The sequence below is a fragment of the Akanthomyces muscarius genome, chromosome 3, assembly GCF_028009165.1.
Source record: "Akanthomyces muscarius strain Ve6 chromosome 3, whole genome shotgun sequence".
NCBI lineage: Eukaryota > Fungi > Ascomycota > Sordariomycetes > Hypocreales > Cordycipitaceae > Akanthomyces > Akanthomyces muscarius.
The window spans coordinates 1,795,928-1,810,842 of NC_079243.1; the positions used below are offsets into that span (position 1 = coordinate 1,795,928).

Genomic DNA, 14,915 nt, shown 5'->3' on the forward strand with positions numbered 1-14,915 from the left:
AACCGAGCCCGTCGCTCTCACATGGCGCAACCATAGCCAAGGGAACCACTTTGACACGACGGAGTTGGCCTGGCCCTTTTTCACTTTTTTGCCACTGTTCCTATTTCAGCCCGGGACCAGGACTGATTCTCTCGCTGCAGACTCGCCCGACCCGCCCTCTCGAACCAACCGGGCTGCCGCGGCGTGATGGCTTCAAACTCCGCTCGCTCCTCCTCTTCCGTTTGCTAAGAAAGTGGTCTCTCTGTTCCCACTTGGGCGACGTACGTGGCGTCAAACTTTGCTGCTGCTGCGGACGCCCGGCTGCTGCCTCGTTCTTGTGGTGGGAAGAGCTCCAGTGCCCACGAGGAGCGGCGGGCGGCCCTCTCCCTCGGTGTCGTGCCGCTCCTTGGGATTTCCGTGACCGTGTCCGCCCAGTGCGCTCTTTTGCTTGGCTGCTGCTGGGGCCCTCGAACCTGTGGGCAAGAGGCGTGCGTGTAATATGGTCGCTCCGTCACATTTTGTAGAGTGAACGAGTCGAACAACATCGGCGTCACCGTCTTATGCTTGAGTTGTCGGGCGAACTGCGGATCCTGGTTATGTACTATCATGTGTGAGTATTATCGAAATTATTGAAAATGAGAGTTGAGATAAAGAACCTGCATTTGCAACTGTTCACTGTGCAGCGGCAAAAGGTACATTCTGGATTGTAAGCGAGCTAAACTCGCGCACTTGTCTTAGATGTGATATGCGACGCGCAGGGCGGGCGATGAACACATGGGCAGGAGACATAGCCGCTGAAAAAGACGCCCCCATCACTTATCTCTTACCATTCTTTTCTTGCATTCCTACCTGTGTCGTATTCCCAAGTCGCACACACGCCCACACCACACACCGAAAAGGTGGGATGCGTGATCGGATGGCGCGTCACCAACTGTCAAACTCCCAAGCCCCCAACACCTTTTTCTTTTCTTTTCGGCCAAGCCTCGACCGGTGGCGGCGAGCTTGTGTAACTGCCGCGATATAATAAGAAACAAGGCAAACACGCAGAAACAAAAAGCGCCACCGCCACCCATTCGCCAGCTACGGATATGCGTACACACTGAAGGAAACTGGGCGTCTGTCAGCTACAAGACACGTAAATTCGCAGTGTGCATCAGGCGGGCGGAACCAAGAAAACTGGCGAAATCACATGATGGCTCTTGGTTTCATGTTAAACCGGCGCGCCGCATTCGTAGTCTGCCTCAGACACTCGTGCTGGACCGTGCCGTTGGGTTGTGTGTTTCTCGCTGGGCGCGGCAGATGGAGGGCCGTGAGCCAGTCAAGTTTTAGGGAGCGACTGAGACATGACCCAAATCCCGGGTTGGTTGTTTCCTGGCCTTTGCCAAAATGTCTCAGCCTTGCGTCAGTGACCATCTACAACTGCTGCAACCTATCATGATCTGTCGGCTCTTTCCGCAGCTCTTCTTGTTGGGTTTTCTTGTTTTTGAGCAAAGTGGTGCAGCGATTACGCAGCTGCGTGTGCCTCAAAATCTCCGTCACTTCAACGGTCAACTTTCCCCGGCTCTTCGGAGCAGCCGACCAACTCACAGCGTAGAAGCGCGATTCACGCAGCCACTAATGCACCGCCGTTTTCTCCTATCCCTTTCATCCAATTGCCAGTCTCTCTGACTAAACTGACCGAGCCAATCCCTATACTTGATTTTCTCCTTTCTCCCACTTGCCACTCTCTCTCACACACCCCTCCCCCACAGTATTGGGCTCCAGTGAAGTTTGTGTTAGCTGCAAACTCTGCCGCCTCTCTCTCAGGAGAAGCAGGCCAGCTGACTCTCCCCTGCACTGAGCCGCTTCACCATTTCCCTACAGAGAAAAGAAGTCCACTTTCTACTGGGTTTCATCTGAAAAAGACCTCCCTTGCCCCCTTTCAGTGTGTGTTCTTCTGCTACTTCTGTGGAGCACTCCTGCCGTGCCCACCGTGAGAGTGGTGATGCTCTGCCGAATCCGGCGAAGGAGGGCATCTTCACCAATCAAAGGCGGCACAAGGCTCCTTTGTTCTCCAAGCCGCAGCACTTTAAAAAAGTATTGACTACCCAGAGAGGACTGTTTCAGCGCAAGGGCCATGAGGAGAGTTACCCTATGCGCGTATATGTGAGCACAGGCGCGACTCTCGCAAGAAGCGGGCGGGGACTGAGCAGTCGCTGCCTGAGCGTCAATACCAGCGTATTGTAAAGGTATCATCTGAGGCAGCTCTGCGCTGTTCACCTCATTAAACGTTCTTGTCTCTTGTTTACGATCGTTGACCTGCCGTCTCTCGCCTGGCAAGTCTCTCGATAGCACGATGGTGAGCCCATCTCTGCAACGGCCCCTCTCTCGCTGTTTCCGGTCATCTCAGCAAACTCGCCAACATACAAACCCTTCTCCGGAGACTTGCAGCCCTGATGCAGAATAAAAGATGCAACTCTCCTGTCTACAAGTGACGCAACGCCACCGGTTTTGGCCGCAAACCAACGCAAGCGGAAAGACTTGTTCGCTGGGAGCCGAGCTACTCTTTACCGTTGTACATTCACAGCATCGCCAGGGTTGCGGGTTAATGCTGCCCGTGCCTCCCGCCTCGCAGCGCCCCAGTGTTTCCCTCCTCTTCCCTGGGTCGCCATTGTTCGGGTGCCTCGTCCGGACGACCCTAATGTAGGTACAGCCCGCCAATCCTCGGCAGCGACACAGCGCCGAACCCGCAAGCCGTAGAGGAAGGGCCGCAACGAAGCCGACGGCCCCAGGATGAGAGTCCTGCTACCCACCCCCAAGAAGAAGCGCAAAACCAGCGTTGGTGTCCCATACTGCCGGTAGACAGGCTGCTGCCCCAACACCCCTCGTCTTTCCCCCCTCTCCCCTCCCCTCCCCTCCCCTTTGGCTGTAGTGCCCCTCCAACCCTCTTCCCACCTTGCCCTCAACTCGTTGCGCATGCGTCATCCCCGCCCACGTCGCCTTCTCCGTGTCTGTGTAGAGTTGCAGTGCTAGATCACATACCTCGGGCTATTCCCGAGCCCCAAGGAGAGCGCCGTACCAATCGTGTGGAAAGCGCAAGTCATGTCAACCGCCTTTGGCTTCTTGTGGTAGCTGAAAGCGACTTTTGGTTTTCTGGCAGGCCCCTTGCGCCTGCAGACCGAAATTCTCTCCCTCTAGAATGGGGGCAAAGAGCACGCCCACCCCTTTCCACATTTGGTCTTCTTGCTCTGATACGTCGTCTTCACTGTGACATCAGCACGCCACCCCTCCTGCTCATAGCATCCCCCACTGCGCCTTTAGTCTCCGCTAATGAGCTAGAAGGCTTGCCCTCGCCCGCCCGCCAGTTGGTTTCCTCTGCTCGGACCCTGGCTCTGCCTCCTGATTCGACGCAAGTCTCCGTAGGCATCTCCTAGACAGCGTACGCTCACCGCCCAGGCGAGGACACAACCAGCCCTTTCACCAACTTTGCGGGGCACACCAGTTTAGTGAAGTTTGCGTCTGTGAAGGAGGGGGTGGATGATAGCCGCACAGCTGACCGGAGTAGTCGTTGCGGTCAGCGTGACTGCCAATTTCTCGGTCAGCTTCGAAAATCTTCGGAAGTGATTGTTAGTAGACTCAGAGGACAAGCTTACGGAAGGTGACAATGTGAGAAGCGGAAAGGCTCTGTAATAGGGTGGCACTCACTTTCGCTTGGTGATAGAGACTTTGCGTTGGTAGCCACCCCCTACACAATAAGCGATAGCAATTTTTTAAAAAGACCAACGTCACAGAAAAATGAGTTCAAGAAACATTAGTAGCCTGTATTGCTAATAAGATTACATAAAGTCAGATAACCAAATCGTCGGTCTGCAATGCAATGTCTGGCCCCTGTTCGAGGTGACCTGCCCAAAAGGCGACGAGTCACACTTGAATGCCAGGCGCACTAAATGTTTTGGTAAATATAACAGATACAACAGGGATATAGACATTGCGAGGGAAAAAAAAAAAACAGCCAACCGATATGTGCCGTGAGGCGTTACCATCTTCGTACGTATAGTTTAAAAAAGACGTGCAATTGTAAAACACTGCGGTGGTCAGTCGCACCGAACAAGACGTTGCTCAAATCAGACCCAAAGCGAGAAAAAAGAAGAACAAGCAATAAGTCCTGCGCAGCCGAAAGCGAAACTCGAAAGAAATAGAAAAGGGTCTGAGAAAAATGCCAAAAATAAAAAAAATAAACAGATGCTGACCGAGCGTTTGTTGCCAAACTTGAATTTCCGTCTAGATTTGCGCCGTTCCTTTGTTGTGTTTTCTGTTGTTGTTCCATTGGCAGGCTTTGCACTGCGCTGCTGTAGCCAATGCGTGAGCGATCACCACATCGCATGGCTTCATGCCAAGTGCGCTGCCCGCAGCAGGCGGTGGAGTGCATACGCGACAAGCTTGTAAAGTCATGCGAAGCCAGCCAACGTGTCCCAAGGACATCCAGATATCAGTGGGAGGGCTACTTTGACCGCGAGGATGGGGTCCAGCCCCTATCTTGGGCGGTTCAAACGGTCGATCATGCCCTTGTCGATGTCATTTTTGTCTACCAGGTTGCTCAAGCTCATTTTGGATGTGGGTGCTTGCTGAGCCTGTGTCGCAGGCACGCCAGGTTGACGAACGGGGGTTGAAGCACCGCTAGAGCCGTTTTGACCACCAGGAGAGCGAGATTGAGCGCCAGCAGTAGATGCAGAGGCTGCATGCGGGCTATGTCGGGGTACGGGATAAGGGTACTTGCCACCGCCAGGGCTGCTCGTGCTGGAAAACTCGGCCGGAGACCGTCTTCGTGGGTCGTCTTCGTGGGCGCTTCGAGGTGCCTGTCTTCGCCAGTCTTCGTCTCGATCCATGGCATCTCTGGATCGCTTTCCGACAGCTATAGACGGATCCTCTCGAGGATCCCCACCATAGGGCGCATAGGGTTCGGTCGGCGAATTTCCAGGCTGGCCGTAGTACGCGCCGCCTGGGGCAGGTGGCCCTCCGTGGTGAGGAGGGTAGTGATGCCCACCAGGAACCGAGTTGGGGGCGAGAGGTTGGCCGTAGGCGCCGAACAGCTGCGTGCCAGGAGGAACGCCGCCTTGAACTGCGGAGAGTGGGACAAAGGCTGTAGAGCTCGAAGAGGAGACGGGCTGGAAAATACACTCCTGGTTCATTCTTGCGCAGTTCTGGCATTTGCCTCCGGGGGCACTCTGGTAGCCACTGCATCGAATCTGATGCTTGTTAGTGTTTGATATTTACAGGTTCGTGGATGGGAGATGCCCACCTTGCGCTTCCGACAGTATCTACAAGCGATAGAGGTCCGCTGTCGCGGCGCCGCTTGCGCCATTGGAGCACCAACTCCCTGGCCAAAATCTGGAGGGTATGATCCAGGTGGAGGACCGCGATAATCGCGAGGGTAGCCATTGGGAGGTGGGCCCCCCTGACGGTAGTAGTAGTCGGGCGGATAGTCACTGTATTGAGGGTGGCGTCTGTCATCGTAGTAGCTGCTGCGATGCTCTGGCGGGTAGGCCGGGGATCGATGATCAGACCCAGGCTGCAGAGGAGGCAGATAGCCGGGTGGATGGCCGGCTTGTCCAGGAGGCGGATACCCGTTACCGCCATTGGGCGAGGCATATCGTGGATCCGGGGGATAGCCACGGCTGGGCGGAGGCTGCCCAGAGTAGTTTCCTCCGTGAGGATCCTGGATGGAGGGTAAGGTGACTGAGGCTGCCATTGTGCCTCGAGTTTCGGCTGCGTGTCGAGCTTCTTCAATGGAGGAGCGAGAGTGTGGTGAAGGTTGCGAATGCTGATCCTCTGGGCGAACGTGCGGAGGATACTCTCGACGATAACGGTCGTCGGCCATGCTATGTCTGTCCTATAATGGACACTCAGGGCTGGAATACAGCCGCTGACCGGAGGATTAGATTGGCGAAAAAAGCGAGGAGATTGGCAGGATAGAGAGTTAAAGTCGCATTTGATGGTGAGGTCAAGTGTGTGAGAGTGACGAGGTGAGAGCAGAGGTTATGCGCCGACGGGTAGCGGCTCGTTGTAAAAGTAATAATTTTAGCGAGGTGCGTCGTGTCTTTGCACCAGAAATCGAACGCGGCTTCTCGAGCCAGTCGGTGGGCGTGTCAAGGAGTGGCGGCGGTGACTAGTGCAGCCAAATGGTGACGACTTCGAGGCAGGGTGTCGACAACAGAGCCCGCAGTAGCTGTTTCGAGAAATCAAAATGACAGCCAGTGAGTCTCGTACGGGATGCGCGCGAAGCCCTTGACGGATGCGTCCGAGGAGGAAAGGAGGGTTGTCGCAGGAAGAAGAAGCGCAAAGCCCGGCTGGCGGTGGAAGTAAATGGCAATGGTGGTGGGGAGGAGGGGGGGGGGGGGGGGGGGGGGGGCGTGTGAACTTGACGTGGTGGGCCGTATGTATATACGTTAGCGGGAGAGGGCAGAGACCATCTGAGCGGGAATGCAGAAGCGGGCGGATGGACCGGTGTCTTGCCGCTCCCAGCGCTGAGCTTTTAGCCAAAGGTGCTAATGAGGTAGGGACCGCCCTAGACGGAGACTAGTCGAGGGTGCGCAGCTGCTTCTGGTCGGGTCGTGTGGGCGTCGCTAAGAATTCGCCCCAAAGGTAAAATACGGGTCGTGGCCTGACCTGCGGCCCTTTGCGTCGCTCGTACCTGGCCAACAGAAGCAGGATCGTGGGCGACTAGCTGAGTCGTCCAATTGCCCGTTCACTGACTAGCTGCACAATGGACCGAGGGGGTGGGATGGGACCGCTCGCGCCTGCAACTCAGCATTAGACTTTCCGCCAAAATAACACGGCACAGCTGCACCAGACTTGGACAAATTCAGCGCCGCCGCGGCCGAGATCTAGTGCGATTGCGAACCAGCTGTCAACGAACCACCAAAGCCCACAGAATTTGGCGGCCACGCGGCGAGGTGACAATAGCAGGAGTAACCAACTGGCCGGGTTGTAGAGGATTCCAGGCTGGGAGAGGAGCGAGAAGCGGGTGGCACAGCGGTGCGTGACATTTTGCTGTGTTGCCCCCAATTGCGACAGTTTGCTCTCAGTGATGGCGAGAGCCTTGCCAATGCTTAAATTGATGCTCGTCTCTCAATCGACACCAATTGCTTCTGAGCACTGGGCGGGAAGGCGCGACCACTTGGCAAATGCCCCAGCCAGTCTAGCTCGTGGCCGTTGGGTATGGATAGAAGGTACGTACCGTTGAAAGAATGTATTTTGCTATCTCAGTATCGGCAGAGCTGTCGCGATCGTGGACGGGTCTGTGAAGTAGTATGCGATGAAGCGACTCGTTCAAGACGAGCGACGGCGACAACAATGCTGTGGTGATGCCGTTTGCTGCTGCGCAAACGGGAGCTGGTTACGCTTGTGGCGGTTCACTTCGGAGAGATGGCTGTTAAGGTTTGGCACCGCAAGCGGTGTCACCGTGATACAGCAGGGATGTCAAAATATAATCGCCTATAGCGCACAACGCTTCGCGGGAGCGATGTGGGAGGAGCGCGAGTCCGAATTTCGGTCGCAATCCCGTTGCTTGGAGAGACGACGCAGTTGAGTGTTCAAGCAAGCGAGAGTCGGGATGGCAAAATTGGTGGAGAGGAGAGAAGATGTCCTGTCCATTTGACGAGGTGTCCGGTGCCCAATGCTCAGGCCGAAAGCCAGTCGGACAGCAGATTACGTGCTGCACAATGTGTGGAAGCCTCGTAGCGGTCCTTCAGTGAGTGCAGGGAGCGGCGTGCGTGCTGCAAATACGTTCCAGTGATACGGTGAAGGGGGTTGACGTAGTAAAAGGGCGAGGCAAACTGGGGCTATTTGCTTGGCCGCGGGTGGTGTACCTCTGTCGTGCTCCAGGCTTGTTGGCTGGCCCATGCGACTGGCACAGTACCAGTAGGACGAGAGCAATGGCAATGGCAATGGCAGGTTCCGTGACAAGAACAGGCCTCTTTCCGTCTCCCCTCCCGCAGCCTGCATGAGGGCTAGCTACGCTCCGCGAATGGTCTCTCACACCATCTGGTAGCCGAGCCACCGCCCAGTCAGTGGCAGCACCCTCCGCTGGTCTGGTGCGCCTCCCACTCCCACACCAGCTCTCCTCCCAGGCAAGAGACAACAGGATGTGACGCAACATGGGCGTTTGGTAGGGGGCGTGCAGCGGTGGCGGCCTGCGAGGGAGTGTGACAAGTTCGGTCAGGAGGTCGCACGCTAGAATGGCCCTTGGTCCCGCGCGGCGCCCGTTCCCGGAGCGGCCATGCAGGTCGCAGAGGCGGCCGCAGCATGCACGAGCTGTGTGCTCTTTCTCCACCATTGGCGCGCTTGCCCCAGTCCTAGAACTTATTTCGAGGCTTCTCTTTGTATACCTGAGACGATGCCTCACTCGCGGCCGGGCTCGTTATAAGCAGCTCTGATATACCGCTGTCAATTTCCGAGCAGATGCTTGTGCAGAAGCGCGCTGCCCTGTCTCCTAGAAATTATGCTCAATTGGCCGCAGATGGGCTCCTGGCTGCCCCTATTAGCCACAGTTCGCCTGGCTCGGTGGCTTTTTAGCCTGGTCGCCACTGCACTTTCCATCATGGACCACCAGCGGGCACAAGTCACAGTGCGGGATAGCGGAGAAGGTTTGCTGATGGGTTGATGCTGAAACGCGAGTCATCTCGTCCTGCTTTGCATATGACGTCGATGCTCAGCCATTCATAATGGTCATCAGTGGCTAGCCGTTAACCGGTAACAGGTCGGGCCGCAACAGACAATTGACTGCGGTACGAATCAGAGCCCAAGAGCGCCCGCGACGTCTGTGGTTTGAACGCGCCCAGCCCGGTTGGTTTGCAAGGGAAATCTTGCTTATTCGGCGTCTGCTTCCTCGGCGGCCGTGTTTGGCAAACTTTCGGGTATTGCCAGACTCGTGCGCTGCAATCCACCCCTGTACAGCTGGGCATCGGACAGGGCAGGGAAGCCTGTACATATTGGGGGCCCGCTGACGGTTCGCGCCGCTGGTTCCCGCAGCTAACAACAGGGTATACGCGCCGGCGGCGCGAACCGCCTGGTAATTTAAAATGTTCTTTGTTCGGTCGCATTGTCACCTTCATCAAGTTTTGTCCTGTATCGCAGTATTACCCTGTAAAGTCTGTCGGGATATCGATTCGACCGCGCTGTTTGAAGCGATGGCTCTGACACCGGGCACGTTTCTCTGCCCGAATCATTAGCAGATCTCGTGTTACATGGAACTCAGCCCAACGGTATAGAATAATGGCTCGTACCACATGAGCTGAGACCCAACGTCGCTGCGGAGTGGCGATCGTTCGGCGCTTTGCCTCCTCCAGAGCTTGCCGGGGGTAAAGCTGGCAGACCCGGCCAGCAACAGAGATGGGAGAGCAGGACGGAAATCAGGTTTCGCAGGTTCAATCCCAATGCTGGGTAGCAATTCTGAGAATGGGTCACAGGGCCTGCCGAGTATGCTATTTGCTTAGCCCAATAGCTAGCCGTTAGATATCCTTGCAACAATGGCGCCAATGGCATCCACTGGATGCTCAGATGACGTTGCACAGATGCCGACCCATGCAGGTTTAGCAAAATCCCACAGTCATCCTGCGAGTACAACCCATGTGTTGTCAAAGAGACGTATCCGCTGATCTGTAGAATAGGCTGTTGGCCGGCAGGCGATCAGACCGTGTATCGTTTGATGTCGATGCGGGACTGGACAGATCAAGGAACGACTTTGTTCAACTTTACTCTTACGAGCCTGCCAAGTGAAATCAGTATATAGACAATTTCCTGGATTTCTCTCTTTTTTTCCACGGCACCGCGTCAAATACTACCGTCCGTACTGGGATAAGTCGTCTCGCAGCAACGACTGTTTCCCATGATTGACCGAGCGCATGCAGCTATGTATGACTCTGGGCGCCGTGCATATTTTATTTAACATGGGGCTGGATGCGGCTTTTCTCTTCAACCGCGGATAAAATGAGTCGAGAAAGCTCGAGGTAGCTGTTGCAAGAGTCGGGTTTGACAGCTGGTGGTGTTGCTACCGTGTGCATAATTCTCAGCAGCTGGCACCGCTGCTTGACAGCTGCCAGCTGCCAGGCTCATCTCTAGCCTACATCTATACAAACGGGGCGTGTATCCTTCATCGTGCATTCAAGATCCAGGTCTTTTATTATTCTACATCACATATATGCAGAAAGGTGACTACAAATTTGGCATCTTCGATAATGGCACTGCATAGGTTTTGCATCACGTCAAGTCTCCTCGAAGCCCGCACCTTTGCCTCGGTACCGCACAGTGATTAACTGTGGGCTGCAAACTCGGCCCAACAGCGCGTTACCCGAACGGTTCCCCTTGGCTCGTGCCTAATCCATCAAACAAAAAACTTTGAATCTATTTTCGCTCACCAATCATACGGAACAATACTTGTGCTGTTTTTTGGTCGCATGGCCACACGGCTCCATCGGCGGTGGATCGGTCCCGAGAGGAGGGGGCAAAGACAAGCAAAACTTGCAAACCCTTTGAGAGACGCTCCTTTCTGGAGGGTGTGCGCATATCGCCAAGTGCCATGACATTCTTCCATTGACGAATCCGCTTCGCAAACACCATCCATCCTGCTCAGCATCCTAGCACTTCGTACCGTCCTGGTGGCGGTGGGCCGTTGCACACGCAAGGCGGCGAGGGAGGCTCCTAGGCCTCCCACTGGCAGCGACGTCACGTCTGCCGAATCGCAAAGAGGTTGCCCTGTGGAGGACACTAACGAGCATAGTGCCTCCCGAGGGTCTGGAAACGCACCGAACTGCGGCCATTACCAGGAACCTGGCTACGGTGGCTACCAATTACAGTGCGTAGCAGGGGGGCTGCTTGCCATGTGGTGCCCCTCTCCTACGCTACGGAGGGGTTGCCAACTCCACAAGCACTGGCACTAAACAGTCTGAGGTGCCAAGCTGCCTATCCTCGGAGGCTAGCGGCAGCGAGAAGTGCGGTCAGAGGGGCTCTCGTGACGGGTGATGAGCCAATGGCCGCAAGCAGAAGCAAGTTTCCCGCGATGATGGCTCACGAACTACGTTCTGCGGCCCAATTTTCGTCGGCTCAGAGGTCGTGTCAAGCGAAGAGTTTTACGGCACCCTTCGAGCCGGGCGACGACACGAATCAAGCCTTGACGCAGCTACAAAAACGAAAAGAAAATACAGAGCGCAGCTGCCACCGAGGCAGCGAGCCAGGCTGACACATGGCGCAGTCTAGCCCCAGTAGCCTTCTTTCTCGCGAGCGGGCGGACATGCAGGCCCCCAGACTGATCGGGCCGTGCCACGGCCAGCGCCGCACAGTCCCCTGCAGGTCCAGCCAGTGATCAGCCAGAACTGAGGCAGCCGAAGCCAGCTGCCAGCGACGGCTTCCTGGAGGCGACTTTCCACGCCATGCAGGTATTTATGCCGCAAGAATTATTGAGTCGTTGGATTTACACTGCTGGCCAATGAGAAGACGCAATTCAACAATCGCGATTTCAGGCTGTGCACGGGATGGACATGTCTCGCCGAGCTGCAAGATTCAGATTGACCACGTCGTAGTCCACCCGGTCAGGAGTGTTGCACGCAGATGAGAACAGATGAGAACAGTTGAGAGTGAGTCAGACAGAAGTCCCAACCGAAGTTTGCAAGAGATAACTTCGCTCGAAAGACGAAGCCAGCGCCATCTTCTGGCGGATCGTGTCTAAAGTAAGTCTGTCCTCGCAACGACCTGCGGATACTTCTTCCTTGCATTAGCAGGGCATGATAGAGTAGGCAGATGCCGTCGACCAAGACTGCAGGACACCTATCAGCTGCATGAGCGCGCCAGCGTTAGCACTCGGCTGCAGGCGGGCCTGTCCTGGCTAGTGGGTATCATGTTGATGACAGGCTTGAGGCTAGAAACATGCAATACCCAGTACACTGCGAGCACAACCTAGTGGTGAGACGCAAAGAAGCACAAAGAAGTCGACGTGTTACCGACTTTCTTAAAGTACAAACTACTTCAGATGTGTCTTCAATGGACCGCCAGGGTGATGTCATACCTACCTCGACATACATTCGATGTTCATATACACTAGAGGTACGAATAGCGATGAAGAAAAGACGCAGTCGCATCAGCTCATCATCATCTATTGTGATGCCAGCCAGAGTGTGACAAACGGCTCTATCACATTCTCCAGGACAAGGTATCTGAATCATCATGCCATATTTTTTTTTTATCCGATTCGTGACTAGGCCAGCGCCGGTTCAGAGTGGGGTCGACCCCAGACAGTGGCAGTGACATGTCTGTAGCATTGCGGTGTCTCTGTTTCTCGCATTGCAGGCCCCTGTTTCTTTGAGAAGCACGGACGCGCAGTTTTAGCTCGAAGTTGAAGCTCACGAAAGGCAAAGCCGTGGCACTAACACGCCCTTGTCTGTTGACGGGTCGCCTGCATACTAACCTGTAGGTGCCCAGAGCCGACGCTCCAGCGGGGAACCACCAAGCCACAGGTGGGCTTGCTCACCGCTGAAAAGTGGCTTGCAGACGGGCTGCGGCAAGGGGGAAGAGAAAGAAGAAAAGGCGAATCAAGAGACTGGACAAGAATTGTTCTTTGAGCGGGACGCTGTGTATCCAGATTTTTTCCCTTTCCGCCGGCATGCATTTCCGTGTCACTTGTGCGTCGTTGGGCTGCAATGGTAACTGCCGAGACAAGCCTACAGGGCAGCGACGCATCATGTGTTACGGGTCGGCTGCGCATCATAAAAGCATGGATATATGCAGCAAGGAATTGCGCTGCATGGCATGACTTGTTGAGAATTACTACTCTTAGGGTTATAGATGATGCTGCTTTGCGCTTTCCGGCGGCGCACCCAACGCGGAGAAAAAGCTCGCCGACAAATGCAGTCATTGTGATGTGTAGCAACAGTAGTGGACTCGTCCGTCTAGTGGTGGTGTGGTGGCAAGCAAGGCGGCCCAACGAAAGCTGAGATGTGAGGGCGGACTCTGCCGGAGGTTTTAGAGCCAAGCTCAAGGCGTCGAGAAACAATCCGACGCCATGCTTTGTCTTTTTCTTCTTCTTCTTCTTCTTCTTCTTCCGTTCACTGCTGGACAAAGCAAGTTTTGTTCCTTCAGTCTACCATTGCCCCTACCTACCTAGGCACAACGTATCACGCACCGGGTTAGACACACACCCGTACTGTCTGCTAGCACTGTAATGCAATGTTATTGTCCTCCCCACCTTTGGCTGCCTAGACGGCCGGCCCATGGCCCGTTCCGCCTGTTATTATGATATGATGATATTGCATACCCGTGCGGTCCTGGTGACTCGTCTCCCCTGCCCGCCCCCCGGGTGCGTGTTTTTATTTTTCTCGCCGTTCATTTTAAAATCCAATGTGCCCCTCGTTCCCTTTTCTTTTTTTTAACTGGGTCTGGTCACGTCGACAGCTGCTCACGTGACTCAAGTCTCATGCGGGCGAAGCGATGCGAATCGGTAACTTGCAGCCGCCCAGCGGGAGCGCCCCGGTTTTCTCCCCTGTCTTGTCCAGTTGGCCATTTGCCCATTTACTTTGTCTCGCCCTCCCCCAAAGGGGTGCGACTCGGTGCGAAGGGGGGTGGTCCCTTGGCTTGTTTGCTGGCTCTAAAATAGTAGGAAGCCATCTTCTGCTCCATCACCATTGTCACGTTGGTGCCATCGTTACTGCTCGTCTGCTCGGCGTCACGCAGCGCTCGTTCCATCAGTTTGCTCATCATCTCGGCCCATTCGCTTCTTAGCCTGGCATTCCAAAATTGACCTGCCCATTGTTTGGGGCTGCAAACTCGTCATCGGTCATCTCTCGACACGCATGGACGCAAGAGCACCGAGCAGCAAACATGCATCCTGGTCTGTCTTGATTGTCAAATTTAGTGTACACGCCCCCTTCGCTAACAAAAATCATCAACTGACGGTCTCGCAGCACTCTATCCACCTTGGTCGTAATTTTACGCCATCGTTCCTTGCGCGCCGCCGCCTCCGGCCATTTCTCCTCATCCAATCAGTCTCTGACGGTTTAACTAATGCATGGCTGCGGTCCGCCCACATAGGTAGCTTGTCCACTCCGATTGCCGACCACTTCGGCCTTTTCTTACTTGCGGCCATCTATTCTCTGCATCTCGCAGGTTTGCCAGGTGCTAGGTGCCTCCATTATTGCATCAGCCATGATAGGGACAGGCCGCAGTCTCGCAGCCCGAACCAACCGTTCCCGAGCTTGGCCGCTTGGCAAAGGACCTGCTTCTTGTGATGGATGGGCGAACTACTGGAACACAGTCATTACCTTGCAAGCTCTGTATTGGGTCAAGGCATCAAAATTAGAGCATCTGATGGAAAGAAACCCACCAGCCAGCCACGCCAACTACGTAGGATACTTTGTACATCCGTGAATACTGTCTGATAGTTTGGCGAACCCCTGTCGAGAGCCCAACCCCGGCACACCCTCCTGCAGAAGGAAACCCAACAGCAGACTGTGCTACAACGTTGACGGGAGATGAATGGGACGAAGCATCCCGCCAGCGGCGGGTGGGGCATAATTCTACGACTTCCAACCTTGTGCACCGAATCGACTTTTGAGCTCTGCTCTGCCGCCAACTGTCTCTTCAATTGTCAGCTAATGCAGTTCTAGTGCGCGGCATGATCAGCAGCTTTGGGCAGCCAAGCGACAATGCCATGTTGTCAGAAATACACTCTGCATCGCGTGGATAGAAGTGCCGCCCACAAGCTGCACTGGGAGGGAGACGAGTGTGCTGGACGCGTGACAGACCCCTGTTATAGCTCACAACCCTGTCCATGCCCGGCCCCAGGCGGTAGGCGTTACCCCTGTAAGTAGACCTATCGCTCCCAATGGAGAGGGCAATTCCGAAGCCCAACCCTTGCCTGCATTTGCGACTCGGTGACGAGCAATGGCGGCTTGCAGATTCGCCCCTGCCAT

General features: G+C 55.2%; 3 protein-coding genes across 4 annotated transcripts; all 3 read right to left on the reverse strand.

Moving 5' to 3' along the window:
* Positions 1–224: 224 nt before the first annotated feature.
* LMH87_001912 (uncharacterized protein) lies at positions 225–822 on the reverse strand (the record flags this gene model as incomplete). The annotated part of the gene is made up of 2 exons (XM_056193275.1): positions 225–580; positions 807–822. The coding sequence occupies 2 exons, from the start codon at positions 820–822 to the stop codon at positions 225–227; spliced, it is 372 nt and encodes a 123-aa protein (XP_056050331.1).
* Positions 823–3,461: 2,639 nt separating this feature from the next.
* Positions 3,462–5,707, reverse strand: LMH87_001913 (uncharacterized protein; the record flags this gene model as incomplete). Of its 2 annotated transcripts, none has more annotated exons than XM_056193278.1 (7): positions 3,462–3,541; positions 3,612–3,668; positions 3,799–3,901; positions 3,976–4,043; positions 4,209–4,239; positions 4,548–5,204; positions 5,258–5,707. In XM_056193278.1, the coding sequence occupies 7 exons, from the start codon at positions 5,705–5,707 to the stop codon at positions 3,462–3,464; spliced, it is 1,446 nt and encodes a 481-aa protein (XP_056050333.1). The 2 variants fall into 2 exon arrangements, with proteins under 2 accessions (XP_056050333.1, XP_056050332.1); XM_056193277.1 differs by having other exon boundaries at positions 3,462–3,570; positions 3,664–3,703.
* A 1,003-nt stretch (positions 5,708–6,710) lies between these two features.
* LMH87_001914 (uncharacterized protein) lies at positions 6,711–7,611 on the reverse strand (the record flags this gene model as incomplete). The annotated part of the gene is made up of 3 exons (XM_056193279.1): positions 6,711–6,755; positions 7,196–7,335; positions 7,464–7,611. 3 exons carry the CDS (start codon positions 7,609–7,611, stop codon positions 6,711–6,713), a joined length of 333 nt encoding a protein of 110 aa, XP_056050334.1.
* Positions 7,612–14,915: the final 7,304 nt, after the last annotated feature.